We start from the raw sequence: 23,079 nt of genomic DNA on the forward strand, positions 1-23,079 counted from the left end.
CCTCCTCAGGAGACATGGCATCACACTCCATCGTCCGGTAGAACCTGGAGCTTTTGGCCCCTCCTCCAGGCTCACTGCTGATATGGTAAATAATGGTCTTCATCCTCTCACTCCTTCTGCTCCGGTTCCAGGTAGTCATCCAGGACTCCACTCTCTGACATCTTGTATTGGCTCTCCCAGTCCTCCACACCCATACCTGAGTCTACTGGGATTATCCTGACTCTGTTCTTACTGTTGGACCGTCTATGAGAGATGAGAGATGATGCAGGGAGGAATGGAAAATCGTGAAAAAGAACAAAAAAGAAAACCAAATGATTAGTGAGACAGGAAATACATTCTCAAAGAAGATAATGTGATGTACAATTAAATGAATAGCAAAACAAAAAGGACAGAAATTAAAATGTTGGAGTGAATTTGTATGCATGTGTGTGGTGGTGATGTTTTGTGTTTTCCTTAAACCAGAATCCAATTTTTAATGTACTATAGTAACGTCATTCAAGCCAATAACCATCAATTCTGTGGGAAGAGCTATTAAATATATGTTCTCACAACATATATCAACACATCTATCTAAGGCTGTGTTTTTTTTGTTATGCCCATGCACCAAAATTAATCCCCTTTGAAGTATTTTAGAACCAATCATATTTTCTTTTACGGACATAATTTACAATTCCAACCACCAGTCAATAACGATACCTGGCAACCGGTTGCATATCACTAAGCCTCTCAAACAGAGCACAAGGTAAACAAATACAATTAAATAAAAAAACATTTCAAGAACCAAGGTTAAGATTATTAAATCAGGCAAGTGGAAAACTGCTTTAAGTGTCCCTTCAGTAAAGTTAGTTAAATTCCCAGCCACTAAATGTGTAAGGGCTCTAACATTAGCCGCAACAGGAAGTAATGTTCCTGTCACGTCCTGACCAGTAAAGAGGTTATTTGTTATTGTAGTTTGGTCAGGACGTGGCAGGGGGTGTTTGTTTAATGTGTTTCGGGGTTTGTTGGGCAATGTTCTATGTTAGTCTATTTCTATGTCTGTGTCTAGTTTATCTATTTCTATGCTTAGTTTATTGGTTTGACCTTCAATTGGAGGCAGCTGTTTCTCGTTGCCTCTAATTGAAGGTCCTATTTAGTAGGGGTGTTTTTCATGGGTTTTTGTGGGTAGTTGTTCCTTGTGTAGTTGTGTACCTTACAGGACTGTTTCTCGTCGTTGTTTTTTTTAAGAATGCGAAACATTTATAAAAACTGCTAGCCAATTAATTAGACAGGCAGCCATGACAGTTGGGTAACAAGCCAATTAGCAACTTGCTTTTCAAGGAAAGTGGTTCTATTATTAGTAGAATAATTATGTTTTATTATTATTAGTTATTATTATATGGTTATTATTATTTGTATTATATTATTATTACTACAATTATTAACTATCAAACCCCATCGGTAACACTGAGGATTTGTTGAGAATAGAGAGCACAGTGGAGGTCTGAATGGGAATATAAATTATGTTTATTAAATTAATAATCTCATTATTATGCCAAAATAATAACAGTAGCGGCCAACTTCACTCCCCTTTTCTCCCCAAATGATGAAATCATATGTGCCATACAATGATAAATGTTTATGATGGTGCACAGTGCTTCTAATTGAAATGTTCTAATTGAAATGTTCTGAATCAAACGCCATATGAAAAAAAAACATATTCTAGTTGAGCCGGAGGGCTGATGTGATGTAGATTAAGTGCTGTGTTAAATTCATAATGATTAACTTTCTCAATATTGGATGGGATTTATGAAACAATGGCTTAATTAATGGGATAAGATGACAAACATTTATTTCATTATTTTTATTCTGGGTTAGATTTTTCGGTCAGTCTTTTAGGTCAGCGAGGATTACAGTTTTTTCTGAATGCTTAAACACTAACAGTGATTCTTGAAGCACTATCTCTGAAACCATTAACACTTGTAGCCAATGCATTTACCAAGTGTGCCAAACTGAATGCACGTTCTCTGCTTTACACTCAGTTTGTAATTTTATAACACAATTCTAGCAAAACTGTAAACACAACTCACTGCTTTACACTAAGTTTGCAATTTAATAACACACTTCTAGCAAAACTGTAAACGTTGGTCTTTACATTGCTACACTATTTCGCCAATTGCCTTTCCACATTGACACATCTGAAAACACTTTTAGATAATGAGTTCACTTACAAATCAGAGCTAGAGCACTATAAATAGGCCACAGGTAAACATTTGGTTTGGACAACATTGGAGACCAATATTGGACAGAGAGTAAGAGGGGTGAGAACTAGAGGAGGACGAGGAGGAGGAAGAGGAGGACGAGGAGGAGGAGGTAAAGAAGTAAGAGGAGGAGGATGAAGAGGTGAAGTAGGACAGGAAAGAATGAGAGGATGAGGAAGAGGAAGGGGAGTCAGGAAAACAATAACTGATGAAATCAGAGTGACTGTGGTTGACCATGTTGTCAACCATGGGATGAGCATGAGGGAGGCTGGGAAACGGGTTCAACCAAATCTGTGCCGCTATGCTGTTGCAGGTATCATCCGGATATTTCGAAAGTGCTGTAGTCTTACTGACACAGTAATATGTACTGTACTTTCATAATGAGAAGGATCTATCACTAAAACCATTCAAATGTTTTTACAGAACTGCAAGAAAACCAGTATCTGGTGGAAGAGGTTGACTGTTCACCTCAGAGCAGAAGACCCACACTGTAAATATGGTCATGGCAAATAACCGCATCAGACTCAGAGAACTGCAGGACCAGATAATGGCAGATAACACCATTTACCAAAACGTCTCGTCTACTGAAACACAATAAAATTATGATGAAGCAGCTGTACAGAGTCCCTTTCGAAAGAAACTCAGACCGTGTAAAACAACTGAGATATGAATATGTGCAGGTAAGTTATACTATCCTATCATTGTACTGGATCTGGAAGTGTATGGTGCTACATCATATTGACTGACCACTGTCTTTTCCTACTGTGCTACATTGTTTTGTCTTGTCTCTTTCAGAGAGTCATGGAGCTAGAAGCAGATGCAGTTCATCATGAGCTAATGTATGTGGACGAGGCAGGTTTCAACCTTGCAAAAACAAGGCGCCGCGGGAGAAATATCATCAGACACCGTGCTATCATCTAACGTCCCGGGACAATGTAGTGGCAACATAACAATGTATGCGGCTATTAGTCAAAACGGCATCCTTCACCATCATGCAATCCTAGGCCCATCAACACTGCACACATTATCACATGTCTGGACACCCTGCACAACAGACTAATCCTTAATGACCAGGGGCCAGAGCAGCCCAGGTACGGTATCATCTGAGACAATGTTAGTTTCCACCGGGCTGCTGTGGTCTGCAATTGGTTCACAGGTCAACCACTTTTCATCACACTCAATCTTCCCCATACTCTCCGCTGTTGAATCCTATTGAAGAATTCTTCTCTGCATGGCGTTGGAAGGTGTATGATCGCCAGCCCCACCAATGCATAGCCCTTCTACAGGCAATGGAAGAGGCTTGTGGAGACATCGATCAAGGGTCATGCCAGGCCAGGATACGGCACTCCAGCAATACCTTCCACGCTGCCTTCGTCAAGACAACAACTTTTATTTGTATTGTTAGAGTGTTTTGTTCGGATTACACATTCATACTTTACACATTTGGATACCTGTGTGTATGTATGTTTATTACATGTATGACAAAACTTTATTGCAAACTGCTTTGCCCTGCACTCAGAAAAAGCAAAAGCCACAAGTGTTTTTCATTTATACTATCAGTGCCTAGTTGGTGCTTCCTGTGCTTATTCAAATGATGGTTTGTGTGTACTGTATTGACGCAAAAACTTTTTTTTTTTTTTAAGAGTTTGAAGAGTTTTGCAAGAATTGTTTATTTTTGCAAGATGTATACCATTTTGCTGGTTTCGTGTAAGGTTTTGTGGTTAGAATGTAGAATTTTGCAAAAATAGCCTATAGTTTTAAAGATGGTGCCTGAGCAATCAGAGAAAAACTGCAAATGTGAATAATGAAAGACACCACAGGCAGAAGAACGATGAAAAGTTTGTTTGACAGTGAGTTGTACACCTGGCAGGCAGGAGGTTTAAAAAGTGAGAGCCTAGAGCTCACCTAGTGGACAACTAACAGAGAACCAGCACAGACAGTCTGTACTAAAACAACTCTTTCATTCTCTTCTAGTTATTCAACCAGGCAAAAGAACAGCAGCACATGTATTATTGAAAAGACACATTAGAGAGAGAGAGAGAGAGAGAGAGAGAGAGAGAGAGAGAGAGAGAGAGAGAGAGAACCGAGAAAGAAAGAAAGAAAGAGAGAGGGAGAGAGAGAGGGAGGATGGAGAGAGAGAGAGAGAGAGAGAGAGAGAGAGACCGAGAAAGAAAGAAAGAGAGAGAGAGAGAGAGAGAGAGAGAGAGAGAGAGAGAGATAAAAAAGAGAGAGAGAGAGAGAAAAAGAGAGAAACCCCACAAGAGAGACAGAAAAAAAGAGAGAGAGCGAAAGAGACAGAGAAAGAGAGAAAGAAAGAGAGAGAGTGAGAGAGAGACTGAAAGACAGAGACTAAGATAGACACAGATGTCATGGCATGAAAGTCCTTGTTGGCTGAAACAGACCAGAACATGCACTGGTAACAAGAGTAAAGAGAAGGACAGGCTGCCAAAGTAACAGATCAACTGAATGAAATAGGAGGAATACAAACAGCAGATAAAGGCAGGTGAAGTACATTCTCTGAGGTTCACTCTGAGGTTCACTCTGAGGTTCACTCTGCGGTTCACTCTGAGGTTCACTCTGCGGTTCACTCTGAGGTTCACTCTGAGGTTCACTCTGAGGTTCACTCTGAGGTTCACTCTGAGGTTCACACTGCGGTTCACTCTGAGGTTCACTCTGAGGTTCAGCCTGCGGTTCACTCTGTGGTTCACTCTGAGGTTCACTCTGAGGTTCACTCTGAGGTTCACTCTGAGGTTCACTCTGAGGTTCAGCCTGCGGTTCACTCTGAGGTTCACTCTGAGGTTCACTCTGAGGTTCACTCTGCGGTTCACTCTGCGGTTCACTCTGAGGTTCACTCTGCGGTTCACTCTGAGGTTCACTCTGAGGTTCACTCTGAGGTTCAGCCTGTGGTTCACTCTGAGGTTCACTCCATCCAAAATAAGTCCAGTTGCCTGGTGGTGAGGGAGAAAGTGTTCAAGAAACAAAAACCAGAGTGGAGGAGGATGTGAGGAAGGGTGAAGAATACTGCAGCTGTTTAAAAGAACATTACATCTTTCAGTGACATGGGTATTGTATTAGAATCATTCTATGGCATTACATTTCTCCAAAATATTGAAAGCAAAGCTGTAATCTAAAAATCATAGATACGAAATGCCATGGTGTTTTTCACCAATCTGAAAAATAAAGTTCTGCAAAGCACATGCTCAGAAACAGTGATGACAAATTAGGACGAGAGATGTGAAACAGAGAAAGGGGGATGTTGAATGATAATGAAGGGGAAAAAGCAGAAAAGCAGAAAAGGAGTAGTGAAGAGCGGACAGAAGATGGATGTTCAAGATTGAATCCGAATATCTCTTCCAATATCCACCACCGTTACTCAGCTCGCTCATACATGCCCAGTAGTGTAAAGTCCTTAAGTAAAAATACTTTCAAGTATTGCTTAAGTAGTTTTTTGTGGTATCTGTACTTTACTATTTATATTTTTGACAACTTTTATTTTTACTTCACTACATTCCTGAAGAAAATGATGTACCTTATACTCCATACATTTTCCCTGACACCCAAAAGTACTCGTTACATTTTGACAGGAAAATGGTCCAATTCACACACTTATCAAGAGAACATCCCTGGTCATCCCTACTGCCTCTGATCTGGCGGACTCACTAAACACAAACGCTTCGTTTGTAAATTATGTCTGCGTGTTAGAGTGTACCCCTGGCTATCTGTAAATAAAAAATGTAAAAGTATAAAATGTGTCCGTCTGCTTTGCTTAATAAAAGGAATTTGAAATTATTTATACTTGTACATTTACGTTTGATACTTAAGTATATTTTAAACCAAACACTTTTAGACTTACTCAAGACTTACTCAAGTCGTACTCACTTACTCACTCCGAGACTATACTGGCATGACTTTCACAGACAACAAAAACACTCCGCACTCCAAGACTATACTGGCATGACTTTCATAGACTACAAAAACACTCCTCACTCCAAGACTATACTGGCATGACTTTCATAGACTACAAAAACACTGCACTCCAAGACTATACTGGCATGACTTTCATAGACTACAAAAACAATGCACTCCAAGACTATACTGGCATGACTTTCATAGACTACAAAAACACTCTTCACTCCAATACTATACTGGCATGACTTTCATAGGCTACAAAAACACTCTGCACTCCAAAACTATACTGGCATGACTTTCATAGACTACAAAAACACTGCACTCCAAGACTATACTGGCATGACTTTCATAGACTACAAAAACACTCTGCACTCCAATACTATACTGGCATGACTTTCATAGACTACAAAAACACTCTGCACTCCAATACTATACTGGCATGACTTTCATAGACTACAAAAACACTGCACTCCAAGACTATACTGGCATGACTTTCATAGACTACAAAAACAAAAGACAAAGTGATGTATTTAATCCTTTAAAAGCAAAAAAGTCAACAGAACACATTATTGGTCAATGTTAGATTCCCCATTAAAGCTGCTGTGTAAAGAAAGGCTAGAAGTGATGTGGTACTCTACTCAGGTGTGGTGATGGTAGGTGTGGTGATGGTAGGTGTAGTGAAGTTAGGTATGGTAGGTATGGTGATGGCAGGTGTGGTGATGGTAGGCTTGGTAGGTGTAGTGATGGTAGGTGTGGTGAAGTTAGGAATGGTAGGTATGGTGATGGCAGGTGTGGTGATGGTAGGTTTGGTAGGTGTGGTGATGGTAGGTGTGGTGATGGTAGGAATGTTAGGTGTGGTAATGGTAGGTGTGGTGATGGTAGGTGTGGTAAATGTAGTGATTGTAAGTGTGGGGATGGTAGGTCTGGTAGCTGTGTTGATGGTAGGTGTGGTGATGGTAGGTGTGGTAGGTGGGGTGATGGTAGGTGTGGTAGATGGGGTGATGGTAGATGTGATAGGTGTGGTGATGGTAGGTGTGGTGATGGTAGGTATGATAGGTGTGGTTATGGTAGATGTGTTGATGGTAGGTAGGGTAGGTGGGGTGATGGTAGGTGTGGTGATGGTAGGTGTGGTAGGTGTGGGGTGATGGTAGGTGTGGCAATGGTAGGTGTGGTGATGGTAGGGGTGATGATGGTAGGTGTGCTGATGGTAGGTGTGATGATAGTAGGTGTGGTGATGGTAGGTGTGGTAAATGTAGTGATCGTAAGTGTGGTGATGGTAGATCTGGTAGCTGTGGTGATGGTAGGTGTGGTGATGGTAGGTGTGGTAGGTGGGGTGATGGTAGGTGTGGTAGGTGGGGTGATGGTAGGTGTGGTGATGGTAGGTATGATAGGTGTGGTGATGGTAGGTGTGGTGGGTGGGGTGATGGTAGGTGTGGCAATGGTAGGTGTGGTGATGGTAGGGATGGTAGGTGTGATGATGGTAGGTGTGCTGATGGTAGGTGTGATGATAGTAGGTGTGGTGATGGTAGGTATGGTAGGAGTGGTGATGGTAGGTGTGGTAGGTGGGGTGATGGTAGGTATGGTGATGGTAGGTGTGATAGGTGGGGTGATGGTAGGTAGAGTGATGGTAGGTCTGATGGTAGGTGTGGTGAAGGTAGGTATGGTAGGTGTGGTTATGGTAGATGTGATGGTAGGTGTGGTGATGGTAGGTCTGATGGTAGGTGTGGTAAAGTAATTATGGTATGGTATTTGTAGTGATGGTAGGTGTGATAGGTGTGGTGATGGTATGTATGATGGTAGGTGTGGTGATGTAAGTGTGGTGGTGGTAGATATCATAGGCATGGTGAAAGTAGGTGTGATAGGTGTGGTGATGGTAGGGGTATCAATGGTAGGTATGGTGGGTGTGGTGATGGTAGGTGTAATGGTAGGTATAGTGATGGTAGGTTAAATGGTAGGTGTAATGGTAGGTGAAATGGTAGGTGTATTGGTATGTATAGTGATGGTAGGTGTAATGGTAGGTATAGTGATAGTAGGTGTGGTGATGGTAGATGAGATGTAGGTGTGATAGTTGTGGCAGTTGTGGTAGGTAGGTTTGGTGGGTGTGGTGATGGTAGGTGTGGTAGATGTGGTGATGGTAGGTCTGGTGATGGTTGGTGTGGTGAAGGTAGGTAAGGTAGGTGTGGTGATGGTAGGTGGGATAGATGTGGTGATGGTAGTTGTGATAGATGTGGTGATGGTAGTTGTGGTAGGTAGGTGTGGAAGATGTGGTAGGTAGGTTTGGTAGGTGTGGTGATGGTAGGTGTAGTGATGGTAGCTGTGGTAGGTTTGGTGACAGTAGGTGTGATAGTTGTGGTTTGTAGGTTGTGTGATGGTAGCTTTGGTAGGTGTGTTGATGGTAGGTGTAGTAGTTGTGGTAGGTTGGTGTGGTAGTTGTGGTAGGTAGATGTGGTAGTTTTGGTAGGTAGCTGTGGTAGTTGTGGTACGTAGGTGTGGTAGTTGTCTTAGGTAGGTTTGTTGATGGTAGGTCTTTTAGTTGTGGTGATGGTAGGTGTGGTAGTTGTGGTGATGGTCGATGTGGTAGTTGTGGTAGGTAGGTGGGGTAGTTTTGGTACATTGGGTGGTAGTTGTGGTAGATAGGTGTGGTAGTAGTGGTAGGTAGGTGTGGTAGTTGTGACAGGTAGGTGTGGTAGTTGTAGTAGGTAGGTGTGGTAGTTGTGGTAGGTAGGTGTGGTAGGTAGTTGTGGTAGGTAGGTGTGGTAGTTGTGGTAGGTGTGGTGGTTACGCTTGGCCTGTATCCAGATTTTCATATTGTCATACCTTCCTTCTCTCATACCGGGATTTAAAGTACTACCAGCATAGCACATGAGGGGATGCTAAAAACACAAGAAAAGCCTATGGGCTTCTATTTCCAGAATGCTAACAAATTAGCATAAACTGTTAGCAAATTCACATAGATGCTGTTAGCTAAATGCTAACAACTGAAAATGAACAAACTAACTGCAAAGCAGTGGAGACTTCTGAGGGGAGGACAGCTCATAATAATGTCTGGAATGAAGTCAATTGAGTGGTATCAACCACATGGAAACCACATCTTTGATGGGTTGATACCACTCCATTGACTCCATTCCAACCATTATTATGAGCCTTTGTCTCCTCAGCAGCTTCCACTGTTGCAAAGAAAGGCAAATCCAGCTCATAAAGTTGTCAGGGATAATCAACGAGGGACTGTGTGTTCTATGGTAAATAATGAACACTGTGGAACTGACCTTCCATGGACTTGCATTATTTTCCAGAGAACCATAAAGCCCTGAGTTGATTATCCCTTTTATACCATGGCTATAATTTAACACATTTGCCGGTAGAAATGTGTTCATTTGCCAGTAGAAATGTGTTCAACATCCACTGAAGTAGCTAGCAAGTTTACTAGATAGCTAAAGTAGTTGCCTTGGTAACCAAACAAACATACTTGCTAGTTTAGATAACCAAACCATCAGTCCTAGCTTGCTATTACGAAAACCTAATTCAACAATACCAATACTGTTTTCAATTTCACTTAATTTGTAATGTCCAAAAGTCCAAACGTAATTGCCGTGGATTGGAGGGAAGAGGTCCATGAACCAATATCAGTTTGTTGTATTAATAAAAGTAATATGGGGTGGAAGTTACTGAAGTTTTAGGGAAACATTTTTCAGGTAAAGTCAATTCAAATTCATTAAAAAATACAAAGTAAAAAAATACAAAACATAATTGACGTTCATTTGTGGGATGAGGTTCCTGAACCAATGATAGTTGTTTGTATTCATTAAAGTAACATAGGGTGGAATCTATTGAGGTTTTAAGGAAGTATCTTTAATGTAAAGTCAATTTAAGTTGGTAGAATATCACCAAAGTCAAAAAATACTAAAGTAATTGCTTTTGAATGGAGGGATGAGGTCCCTGAACCAATCACAGTTAGTTTTACTCATGATTGTCACATGGGGTGGAATCTATTGACATTTTAAAGTATTATTCATGCAAATGGTATTAACCTTTGTAAAATAGTATCCAAAGTAAACAAATACAACACAAATGGCTGTTGATTGGAGGCATGACATCCCTAAACCAATAACAGTTGGTTGTATTCATGAAATTCTTATGAGGTGGAAGATATTGATGTTTTAATTAAGATTTTTTTATGTAAAGTGATTTCTTTTACATTTTGTAGATTTTATAGAAGTAAAAAAAATGTAACTAATTGCATTCGAGAGAAGAGGTCTCTTTACAGTGTCAAATTTGTTTGAGATCACTATGTCATGTAGTTGAGAAGGTATTGATATTTTTCATTTACAGATATTTGTATGCATTGCAGTTTTAAGACGGTTCCTTAACCCTCTGAGCAGAGGATAGCACATTTTTAGCTAAATTTCACCTCCAAAAAGTAAATATGACACCAAATTGGAAAAACAAGGGGTGTAACTTATTAACTATCATCATTTAATAATAATGTATTCATCATAGAATCATCTTTGATTATAGTATTGTCAGTGGCGAGCCGTCATTTAGGGCAGGTGGGGCAGAGCCACACCCGTTTTGAGCCCCACGTGTTTAGCAAATAATATGTGTCACATATCAGTTTGCAAACAATGTAAAAAGGAAAATGTAATCATTGAGTTAATAAAGCCTCATACAGACATGGTATGTTTTTGCTTTCTTTCTTTTTCCTTGTCATTTCAAGAGAAATTATGAAGAGAAATTATAGATTAAATGTATCGGTGCTCATCAACCATTGGACATAAACATTACACAACAAGTTGGAAATCGCAAATTCAACAATGGGTGGTTTGGAAGGAATCAGTGGCTAACTACAAGCTTAACAAAGCAATCACTAGCCTGCTATTCAGCATGACTTCTGCCGCATTCAAAACAACTGGAAACTTGGAACTGGGAAATCTTAGACTTCAGTGAGTTCAAGACAACTGGGAACTCCGACTGGGAAAACAAGTTTTGAACGTTCATCCAACTCGGAATTCCAAGTCGGGAACTCAGGCCTCTTTCTTGTGCTCTGACCTGAAGATCACTGACGTCATGATTCAACCTTGTTTTTTTCCAAGTTCCCAAGTGTCTTGAAAGCACCATAAATCCAGAGAATGCCAGACTTTGATGACAAATTTTGATGACAAACCGCCGCGACACCTTCCTGTTCAAGTGAGCACAGCACAACAAGTTGAGTCCAAAAATGTCTTGAATGCTGCTCTATAAATGATGTAATATGCCAGGGAGATATGCATTCTGTAGCTAAGAAAGTAATACTAAGTGTATGTTGTGTAGTAAGCTGTTAGTAGCCCATGTGTTAGTAGCCCAGCCTAATAATTTTGTCCCTTTCCCCTCTCATAACTTAGCCTACTGCTCTGACTTGGTGGTGCACATGTAGACTATATATATTGACTACGTCCATCCTAGCTCTCTCATTAATGTCTTCATCAAAATTACGGATTGCCTCTTATCCACTCATTGTCCCCTTATGCCATAGTTTGTACATCTCAACTGTCAGTAGAAACCACATTTGTTTAAGCAAGTCAGCCATATCAGCTATGTTCTTTAAAAGGTTTCACTCCATGGTGCTGAAAAGAAAGCTCTGCTGTTGGGACAGCTTTATGTAGACCCTAACAGTTTGTGGGCACCGTTTGTCAAAGTTATAGTGCAATGAATGTATTGTTTAGTGTTGTGTTGTGTAGTGGCTTTGCTGGCATGCATCTAAAACATTTTTGGGGAGTTTTCCCCACCAAGATTTACATGCTACAATCACCACTGGGTGGGTGAATTATAACACATCAACCCTGTTACCTAAGAATGTTAGAATTAGGTTAAATAAAAGTTACACTCCCCAAAAGGTACTCAATTGGTGGAATGACCCAAGAACTGAACTGGAGGTGGGAGAGCTAACGATGCGTCTACTGTTGCTCTCTCCTCAGATTCTTAGAGAAGCTATTTCAATCTGATATTTCTCCTATGGTCTAAAAAAGATGTGTATAGAGGACTCCTCTCTAATATAACATGTCACACATTGTGTCAGACTGATGGAATGTTAGGTGTCTCATTGAAAGTCTAACATCTACCATGACTACTGGATGTTTCAATTCTAATAAATAACAAAACAATCCACACCGTAACAACAATATAACTTTTTTAATGAATGGTTTTATTAAAGCTTAAAATTTTGCTAACAAAAATGACATCATCCAAGATCACTGGCCTGACTTGTGCAGCTCTGCCCAGGGATTGAATTTAGTTGCTACTGGTCCGGTCCAGGCTACCTGAAGACCTCCTCCCAGACCTCCCTGAACTCTTCCCAGACCTCCCTTTTCAGCACCTCCCCTTAACACCTAAGACCAGCAGTGGGAACTGAACTAGCAACCATGGAGCTGCTAGGCTCTGCTCCTAGGGACCATCTCCTGTCGTTGTACCCTAGATCAAGGCACTTAATCCTGAAATGGCTCTTCACCCAAGAGGTGCTGCTCCATGGCTGTCCCTGTGCCTCTCAACTTGTACCATCATTTATTGGGAGTTATCTTCTAGGTCTAGGACAGGTGAGGTGGTGGAAATGATCAGAGTTGCGTTCAACTTGAATAAAGATGAGAAACTCTGGTCTGTGGAGCCACTGGTCTGAGGGGAGGACTTCTATTTAAACCATGTCCATTTGGGGATATTTTCTAGGACAGTAGAGGTGGTGAGCAGAGATGAATTCAACTTGGAAAGAGATGAGAATCTCTGCTCTGGGGAGGAGAGTCACTGACCTTAGATGGTTTGTTGCCTTGATAAAGAGGATACTTTCTGGCTTGAGGAGAATATAATGTTTTGTGGAGGAAATGTGGCTTCATCGAGTTCCAGCTCTAGGCAGGCAGCACGTCAGGAATGCTGTAAGACATCACAGAGACAGGTAAGTATCTACATATTTACATGTGTGTTGCATGTACACTAAACCCTCACATTTGGCTAATGTCACTTTTAAAGTGACAACATATATATAAACAGTGTAACATGAATACATTTTTAAACATTATTTACCTCATCTTAATTCTCTTCCAGATGCTTGGCCTTTTCTTGTTCTTGGAGGTTGGCTCTGATGTTTCAGCCTCTTCTGGAGCTTCCAGCTGCTGGTTCTCTGGCCACTCCTGCTGGTTCTCTGGCCACTCCTGCTGGTTCTCTGGCCACTCCTGCTGGTTCTCTGGCCCCTCCTGCTGGTTCTCTGGCCACTCCTGCTGGTTCTCTGGCCACTCCTGCTGGTTCTCTGGCCACTCCTGCTGGTTCTCTGAACTCCACTCCTGCTGGTTCTCTGAACTCCACTCCTGCTGGTTCTCTGAACTCCACTCCTGCTGGTTCTCTGGCCACTCCTGCTGGTTCTCTGAACTCCACTCCTGCTGGTTCTCTGAACTCCACTCCTGCTGGTTCTCTGGCCACTCCTGCTGGTTCTCTGAACTCCACTCCTGCTGGTTCTCTGGCCACTCCTGCTGGTTCTCTGAACTCCACTCCTGCTGGTTCTCTGAACTCCACTCCTGCTGGTTCTCTGGCCACTCCTGCTGGTTCTCTGGCCACTCCTGCTGGTTCTCTGGCCACTCCTGCTGGTTCTCTGGCCACTCCTGCTGGTTCTCTGGCCACTCCTGCTGGTTCTCTGAACTCCACTCCTGCTGGTTCTCTGAACTCCACTCCTGGTTCTCTGCCCATGCCTGCTGCCTCCTTGGCCCCTCCTGCTGGCCATCTCCAGATCCAACAGGCTCTTGGCTTACCTGTTGGCCTGTGGCCCATCCCGGCAATGCCTGACCGTGGTTGGAATCGTGGCTGTGTTGGGTGGTTGGACACCGGGTGTTGATTTGAGCATCAGCCTCCAGATTCATCTGCTCCAGGTACTTTTCCTTTATCCTCTCTCTCTCCCTCTCCTCCTTCAGTTTCTGATGAGTCCTTTTTTTAAGCAGGGACTGCTCTCTCCACTGCTTATTGAAATCCTCCAACTTCTTCCTTCTCTCCTCATCCTTCAGCAGCTCCTTCCTCTTCTCCCTCTCTCTCTGCCCGGGTCATGGTGGATGTTAGCCTTGTGTGTCCAGGGATGGCTGGGAGGGGAGAAGAAGTAGAGTTCACATTCAACTTAGTGGATCTGGTATCAACTTAAATGTAATGGACACAGGGAATTAAGAATAGAAAACACAATTTGATCTCAAGGATTCTTTAATCTTTTCAATTGAGCAAGGCATAGAATTTGTCAATGAAGTGCAATAATTCCCATCCCGAATTGACCTGACCCTAAGTTGAACATGAGTCCCAAATGGCACCTATTCCTTGTATAGAGCCAGGGCCTATGTGATAGCTTAGGGCTCCATGGCAACTAGGGGCCCCCCGACCCCCCCAAAAGCCTTTTTTGTGTGTGTTTTTTAGGAACTCTTTCTGGGTCTCTACTTAGTCTTGAGAGTTAGACTAGTAGATGACATAAGGTATCATTTAAAAACGTGGTTGTTACATCAGCAGTATTTTTCTTGTTATGTCAGTCAGTCACTCAATTAGCCATGTCAGCTAACATATTCTTTGGACAGTAGTTTTATATTGAAACAATGATGCAACATGATGACTGGTGTGGAACTTATGTGTGTAGAGGAGACTAAAGAGGATGATGTCATAAGCAGAGGTAAAACAGGTCTTACCTATGTGGACGATCTTATAGCCCTCCTCAGCCTCTCTCTGATACGTTCTCTCGATCTTTTTGAGGTTCCTCTTCTCCCACTTCTTATTCACCCAGTCCACAGCTCTCCTTCGGCTACTTTTATCAGGTGGGAGAATGTCCTCCTTGTCATCTTCTTTCTCCTCCTCCTCTTCACTGTTCTCTGTCTCACCCATCTTGTAATTCCCAGGGATCTCTCTTCTTTCCTCTTCTGACATCTCCTCTCTTATGTTTGCCTTTATGATGTTCTCTCTCTCTCTGATTAAAGCTAAATGGCCTTCAATGGCTCTCTTTCTCTCCTCCTCTCTCTTTTCCTCTCTCTGCCTCTCCTCCTCTCTTAGTCTGAACATTTCTTTCTGTCTGGCAATTCCAATCTCTCGTTTTTTATCCTGCTCCTCTTGTTGTCTTGCCCTCTCCTGTTTTCTTTCCATCTCCAGCCGTCTTTCCTCCTTCTCCCTCCTGATTTGTTGTCCTCTTTCTATGTGTTCTCGTTCCCCCTTCAACACTTCTAACCTCCTCTCTTTACGTCTATTGAAGACTTCCCGTGCTTTAGCTTTAACATTAACTACTACATCTTTCTTCATGCTTACTTCCTTTCCTCTCTCTTCTCTTTCCATGTACTCTTCCTCTGCTTTCTTAATAATCACTTCCTGCTTTTCTTCCATCTCTCTCTCCTGTTCTATCTCCAGTTCATTCTGCCCCTCATTTCTTCTTCCTGCTTCCTCCCTCTCTCTCATAATCATATTTTCTTTCTCCATCTTTTTCTGTTGCTGATCTTTTAATTCCATCTCTCCCTGATTCTCATTGTCTTTCTCCCTTTCTTTCTCTTTCTCCATTTGTTTCTGTCGCTCCTCTTGTTGTCGTCTGTGTATCTCTTCTATCTTTCTCTGTATCTTGTTCTCCCTCTCTCTTCCCTCCTTCTCCATGTCAATTTGCTTCTGTTTCCATATATCTTCTTCTTCTGATCTCTCTCAAACTTTCTCTTTCTCTCCTCTTGTTGTTGTCGTCTCTCTTTCTCTCCCATCTCTCTCTGTCTCTCTTTCTCATCGACTTATTTCTCTCTGTCTCTCTTGCTCTCTTTCCATACTTTTCTGTCTCTTCTCCATTCTCTTTCTTTTGATCTGTCTCTGTCTCTCTTTCTCCCTCTCTCGTTCTTTCTCTTTCATCTCTATTTGCTTCTGTTTGTGTCTCTCCTCTTCTTCTTCTTCTCTCTCCATCTCCTTCTTCTTCTCATCTTCTTGTTGTCTCTGTTTTGGTATTTTCTCCATTCTCTTTCTTTCTACATCTTTCTGTTTGTTGTTCTCACCCTCCATCTTCTCCTCCATGTCCATTTGGTTCTGTTTCCATAGATTTTTGTCTGTTTCCATATTTTCTAATTCTATCAGCTGTTCCTTGATTTTCTTGAAGACTTCCTCCAATTCAGACGTCTTTTTGTCATTGATGAGGGCTGTCTCCATCTGCATCTCTCTCTCCACTCTATTTTTCATCTCCTCTTCTCTTCGTCTCCAATCATTTTCTCTCTCTCTGTCTCTATCAAATGTTCTCTCTGGTTCAGTCTCATCTTTCAATCTAATCTCTTCTTTCATTCTCGCAACCTCTCTGTCTAACACTAGTACATTTTGGTTAACCTGTTTCACTCTCTCATTCTGTCTTCTATACGCTTCTTTCGCTCTTTCAAATTTGATTTTGTATTGCATTTCTTTTGTTGTCATATCTTCTTTCAGTCTCTCAACCTCTCTCTCTAACTCTTTTGCCTTTTCGTTAACCAGTTTGACTTTCTCATTCTCTGCAATACGCATGTCTCTTCCTCTTTCAAATATTATCTCCTTTTCAATCTCTTTCAATCTCTCAATCTCTCGTTCTAACGCTTTTATCGTTTCTTCTGCCTGTTTCACTTTCTTCTTCATTTCTTGTCTTTCCAATTCTGCTTTTCTCTCCCTTTCCATCTCCCTTTCTCTCTCTTTTTCCCTCTCTCTTTCCCTCTCTCTTTCTGTCTCAATAGGTTTGTTGTTCCAGGCCAGTCTTGGTCGCTGATCCTCCATGACTTTCTGCCATAGCCTCAATCTCTCTATCTCTTGCTTCATTTTAAAAGGTGAAATTAGTGATAATCTATGACCAAGACATACTTTCAAAGGATTTGCAGAGAATGATACATAGAAATACAACCTAGACCTAGGTAATTGAATCAAACACTGGACAACATCAATAGCAGGGTTATTTTGATCAATTCATCTGGACAATTCATTGTCAATTAATGTATTGACATGTTTGAAAGAATTATGAGACATTTTATGGACAAATACAAACACACAACTAGCTTGCCCATTCAGTTAGGGGTTTGAGAAATTCCCGTTGCAATTTGTGTGATGTTACAACAATGTTACCTCTGATGTTTATGCTTGTAGAAATTACTCCTACAAATGATGTTTCACTAATGCAATTATTTACAACCTGCACACATACAGTTATCAACAACAACAACAGTAATGATGTTAATAAGGAAGTGGATATTCAACCGGCAGAAGAAAGGCATAGGGGTTGAGATAAATGAAGGTTAGGTTCAGGACCTAGAGTTGGGTTAAGGTAAAGGTTAGGTATAGTTTCAGTGAGGTCAAGGTAAGGGTTAACGTTAAGGAAAGGCATAAAAGTTAACATTTGGTTAGCGTACCGCTGTCCGCCACGATTCATTGCCTTTTAATAATAACAATGACATGTCTTACGTGGGCCAGTTGTAGATCCACCATCAGTAGCTCCAGCAGATGTTTGAGGCTCTTGATCTCCTGCATTTTTCTGTTGTTCTCCTTCGCTTCTGTGACTCTCTGTGCCTCCCTTTCTTGCCTCTGTCTTTGCCTCCTGCTCCCTCTGTCTCTCTGCCTCTCTCTGTCTCTCTGCCTCTCTCTGTCTCTCTGCCTCCCTCTGTCTCTCTGCCTCCCCTCTTGTCTCTGCCTCTCTCTGTCTCTCTGCCTCCCTCTGTCTCTCTGCCTCTCTCTGTCTGTCTCTCTGCCTCTGCTCTCTGTCTCTCTGCTTCTCTTTGTCTCTCTGCCTCCCTCTGTCTCTCTGCCTCCCTCTGTCTCTCTGCCTCTCTCTGGCTCTCTGCTTCTCTCTGGCTCAGGATTTCAACCTTCCACTCTTTCATTAGACCCCTTTCTACTCTTCTTCTCCTCCTTACCTCTTCTAAAAGGGATCTGAGATGGTCTGTCTCAGACTGTAATTGTTCAATGATCTTGTCCTTCTCCGTTCCACCATTCCTCTTCTTCTTTTCCTCCTCCCAGAGGCAGACTTGAAGTCTGTCCATCTCCTTCTTCTGATTTCGGATCGTTCGATCCTTCCCCCTCAACTCAAGCATGTGGGCTTCCTTCTCTGTACAGGTCTTCTTCTCTTCTCTCAGGAACTGAACCTCCATCTCTGCCTGCTTGTAGCTGGGAGCAAAGGAATGTCCACACATTATTTAGGAAGTGAACTCAGACAATTTACTACAATATTAAAATAATAATTAAACTTCTGCTCAATTAAACTGTCTTTAATCACACAACTAACACATCTGTGACTTACAGTACGTGAATGTAATGAGTTGACTGTCCATGATGGCCAGAGGTGGGTAATGTGTAGCTCTGGTCCAGGGCGTTACGTACAGCTTGCAGACACTGAGCCTTCCTTCAGCAAGCCGCACATAATGCCCTGGACCAGAGCTAGGTTATGTGATGAATGACTTACAGACTGTTCCACATGATAGGAGGGGGTAAGAAGACAGTCCCAGTAGGAGACGGAGATCGTCCAGAAGAAGAAGAGGTGTCCATCTCCTCAGAGACTGTAGTAAAGGTCTACAAGTTTTATTTCTGGAAAATAAAGAGATGCCTTCGTTCAGCAACAATGTGTGTTTCTATGTTTCTGTCACTAGATGGGGCCATTGTACACAACATTTACTCACCAGGTCAGTTAATTCAGAAATAGTCTACACACTACAGTACTCAAGCTCTAGCCTACAACCCATCATGCATCAGCACAAGTAATATAATACTACCTCATCACAACTTCATAATCCCAGTACACCTGGATTGTGTTCACAAAGTGTTTCAGGGTAGGAGTGCTGATCTAGGATCAGATCCCCCCGTCCATCAAAACGTATTCAGTTTGATTTAAAAGACACAATTGATTATTGATCAGCACTCCTTCTATGAGACTTTGTGAATATGAGCCTGTGTGAAAGAACCTTTCTGGCATATGCTGGCTAGACAGTACACAGACAGACAGATAGTCCGACAGACAGACAGAAGAGTAGATATAGATGGACTGATTGATAGCAACAGAAAAAAACAAAGATATAATTGTATTTTATAATGTCAGAAAGAAAAAATATTTCAAATACATTAACGTTCACCTTCACATGTGTTATCTTACCATGACAGAATTATAGTCTAAGTAGGCTAGCGGTTGGTTAATGTATTGTAAACTTGTGTAAATATTAGACTCACCTCAAATCACACGTGTCAAAGCGCAGTTTTAGTGTGGAACCGAATAATATCTTTGGCATGAACTTTCTCTGGTCTGGAGCTGTATTGTTGCGTCATTTGAAACGCTTGACCGTCATAATCGGTTCACCGCGCCTGCTTGATTGACAGCTAGGGGTTCTCCTGCGCATCAGTGTCCAAAAGTCGATATTGTTGAGCTACTCATAATTGATAAAGACATTTATAACCATTTTCACTCGACTTTTATTTCGTGTATTTTTGTCTAAGGTTATTTGGTAGTCTATGTTGTGTGATTTCTCTTTGTATGGACCTAAAGTACAATGAAATACAAACAGCAACCATAGCCTACAAACATTTCCCACACAAATACAAATGTGGGTGTTTAGTGAGTACACAAAATAATAACAGGACAGCCATAACTGTACAAACAAACATACAATCACAACTCTTGGGCACCAAATATTCAATGTAAAAGCCAAAAGGTAGGCTAACATGAAGTCCGATTCTGAAATGCGCGTCAACAATTGAAGAACTCGTTTTTAAGCATGAAATAAATCCTCGTGGACCAGATTGACCCGCTCTCCCCACTATGTATTGTTTCTGCAGTGAGGATTCACCCCCTTTAGACAATGATGTTGTAATTTATCTGCAGAAAAACGTTGATCTGAGCTCAACAAGCAGTAGTAGCAGTATGCAAATCAGAGAGCCAGATGAATGGATCTTTCACCGATGCATTTCGGTTCCCGACGTTCAACAAAAAGATCCGTTCAAAAAGAGCCGTTCGTTCGTGAACGACACATCACCACACTGTAGTTCTCCACCATTGCGTATCGTGAGCTGGAGGAGCGTTCATCTAACCTCTCATCCAAGTAAATGGCAGCGGCGCATCATCCATCCGCTGAATGTCCCAAGGGAGGGAGGATAGTTTACGATGCAACAAGCGTTTGGGGAGCACATTCATTGAAACGCAATGAGTGTTTTTAAATTGTTGAGGGACTCTTGCTCCAGGGGAAATCTCAGCAGCGATGTCTCTGCTGTGCGTCAGAGGTGGGATCTTTACCTTCTTCACTATGCTTATTATACTGTACATATCTGTCACACTAATCACATTGCACTCAGGAAAGTTGTCTGTAGGCTATTGGGGAGATGCGCATAGCCCGTTGAGTTGTCACGTTCCATGATTAGGCCTATGACTTTTGATTCCACTTTGGCTACCTTGCACCATATTGTCCTCTCTTGCTATATCTTACACTTTATGCCCTTGTGCAGATCTTCTCTCTAAACAATAATCATGATAGTGTGAATGAGTTGAGTAAACTACACTGTTGTTATCTTCTCAGTCTGTACTGTACTGTCCCTGGAAGACCCTCCACATAGTTCACCTAGATCCAGTCCACTTTGTACCGCTGGTCAACTAATCATCAAAACCTCTGATTAGTGAATCAGGTGTGCTGGTGGTGGAATACATGATATGAACTGGTTAGGGGGAGGACAGGTTTGAGAAGGGAGATACTAAATGGACTTTTCTGACCAACATCCCATTGACAGCCCATCTGGCCAAAACCTGAAACCTAAAACTGACCCTAACCTGAAACCTAAAACTGACCCTAACCTTAACCTTAACCCTAACATTAACCAAACCTTTAAGCCTTAAAGGTAGTCTCATCATGGGTGTGATTCAGACTGTAGTTTCTCCATGTGTGTCCAGTAAACCTCCTCTCATCATGGGTGTGATTCAGACTGTAGTTTCTCCCTGTGTCTCCAGTAAACCTCCTCTCATCATGGGTGTGATTCAGACTGTAGTTTCTCCCTGTGTGTCCAGTAAACCTCCTCTCATCATGGGTGTGATTCAGACTGTAGTTTCTCCCTGTGTGTCCAGTAAACCTCCTCTCATCATGGGTGTGATTCAGACTGTAGTTTCTCCCTGTGTGTCCAGTAAAGCTTCTCTCATCATGGGTGTGATTCAGACTGTAGTTTCTCCCTGTGTCTCCAGTAAACCTCCTCTCATCATGGGTGTGATTCAGACTGTAGTTTCTCCCTGTGTCTCCAGTAAACCTCCTCTCATCATGGGTGTGATTCAGACTGTAGTTTCTCCCTGTGTCTCCAGTAAACCTCCTCTCATCATGGGTGTGATTCAGCCTGAAGCTGGAGAGGCCAGTGGCAAACCAGCCCGACCACTTTATTACTAGTTGGGGATAGATTGTATCTCTAGAGTTACAGTAGGGCATTTCCATGTAAAAGGACCCAGGAGCACCAACGTGATGTTCATAGGAGCATGTGTAATTTGGTGTCAAATGAAATCTAAGAGTCTATATTTTTGGTAAATGTAACTCTAGATTCATTTTTCAACCAGTGAAGGCTTTGATTTCTGGGTAAACAGATGGAAAAGGGATCTTAGAAAACATCTTCCAGAAAAAGTCTTAAAAGGTCCAATATCAGAACTACATAAAAACAGAATCATGTTGACGTAAAGACCCCTGACTACTAATATCAACACTTACATTTGGTTTTAGAGAAAGAGTTAACCTTCTTTAAGTTTCAGAAAAATTCCCTTGTGCCTTTTAATTCCGTTACCAAAAACCCACATAACTTTCAGGTATTTTCACATTTCTCTCCCTCAGTGAGGAGGGATTATAATGAAAAAAATGGTAGAGATAAAAATGACTTATAGTGATTTTTCTGAGATCAACTTTGTTATTAAGTTGTTCAAATTCGTAATTCCAAATTGGTAACGGAATTACCAAAGAATCTGTAATAGAATTACTGCAACTGAATTGGCTACAATGGAAATCATAATAGTCACAAACCACAATTGGGTTACCTGGTACTGTCCTCCATTCCACTGGCATACTGTTCAGCTCATAAAGGTTTTCTTTCTCTTCTCTTGTGGTCAAACCAAGAGTGTTAATACAGTCTGTCTGGACAATCTCTCTCTCTCTTTCTCTCTCTCTCAAATGATTCCGTGTTTTACTGAGTCACTCTGACCAGACTGACTGATTTGGTTTGTTTTCACAGACACTATAATTGATTAACTGTCGATCTCAGGAGTCATATTGAGTTGGCTTCAGTCTCAGTGGTCACACGGCACATGATTCAGAGTCAAGCTTACTGATTCAGAATCAAACTGACTGATTCAGGATCTCTGTTAACACTGGAACCGCTGGGCCTCAAGACCCCCCATCAAGCTGATGAGCAGTCATTTTGACTAAAACATTCTAACATTTCATATATGCTATCGCAAAAATAATCATTTGGTTTTGTTTATGATTTCAAATAACACAATAGCATTTCATTACTTGACGTTACTGCAGGCTATATGTAAAAATTAATCACCATGAAAAACACGGTAGTTGTGGTTATGGTAGGTCTGATGGTAGATGTGGTGAAGTAATTATGGTATTGTATTTGTGGTGATGGTAGGTGGGATAGGTGTGGTGATTGTAGGTGTGATAAGTGTGGTGATGGTAGGTGTGGATGGTAGGTATGGTTATGGTAGGTGAGATGGTAGGTGTATTTGTAGGTATAGTGATGGTAGTTGTGGTTATGTTAGGTGTGATGTAGGTGTTATAGTTGTGGTAGTTTTGGTAGGTAGGTAGGTTTGGTGGGTGTGGTGATGGTAGGTGTGGTGAGGGTAGGTGTGATAGGTGTGGTGATAGTTGGTGTGGTGAAGGTAGGTAGGTATGGTAGGTTTTGTGATGGTAGGTGTGATAGATGTGGTAGGTGTGATGGTAGTTGTGGTAGGTAAGTTTGGTAGGTGTGGTAATGATATATACAGTAG

General features: G+C 41.7%; 2 protein-coding genes across 2 annotated transcripts; both read right to left on the reverse strand.

Moving 5' to 3' along the window:
- Nucleotides 1–13,734: 13,734 nt before the first annotated feature.
- Nucleotides 13,735–15,815, reverse strand: LOC123730408 (vicilin-like seed storage protein At2g18540). Its single transcript, XM_045706988.1, has 2 exons — nt 14,816–15,815; nt 13,735–14,230 (listed from the first exon to the last, which is right to left on the reverse strand). The coding sequence occupies exons 1-2, from the start codon at nt 15,756–15,758 to the stop codon at nt 14,148–14,150; spliced, it is 1,026 nt and encodes a 341-aa protein (XP_045562944.1). The 5' UTR covers nt 15,759–15,815; the 3' UTR covers nt 13,735–14,147.
- Nucleotides 15,816–15,956: 141 nt separating this feature from the next.
- Nucleotides 15,957–18,668, reverse strand: LOC123730385 (trichohyalin; the record flags this gene model as incomplete). Its single annotated transcript, XM_045706826.1, has 4 exons — nt 18,547–18,668; nt 17,843–18,251; nt 17,553–17,657; nt 15,957–16,910 (listed from the first exon to the last, which is right to left on the reverse strand). Coding segments are annotated over exons 1-4 (1,551 nt in total), but the record flags the coding sequence as incomplete, so codon positions are not given.
- Between the last annotated feature and the right edge of the window lie 4,411 nt (nt 18,669–23,079).

This window comes from Salmo salar, chromosome ssa24 (assembly GCF_905237065.1).
Source record: "Salmo salar chromosome ssa24, Ssal_v3.1, whole genome shotgun sequence".
Classification (NCBI taxonomy): Eukaryota; Metazoa; Chordata; class Actinopteri; order Salmoniformes; family Salmonidae; genus Salmo; species Salmo salar.

Excerpts from the sequence above, each read along its gene's own strand:
- LOC123730408 (XM_045706988.1), bottom strand. The coding sequence starts at position 15,758 with ATGGAGAAGGAGGGAAGAGAGAGGGAGAACAAGATACAGAGAAAGATA. Across the intron at positions 14,231-14,815 it reads CTATAAGATCGTCCACATAG|CCATCCCTGGACACACAAGG; the intron begins GTAAGACCTGTT and ends CTCCCCTCCCAG.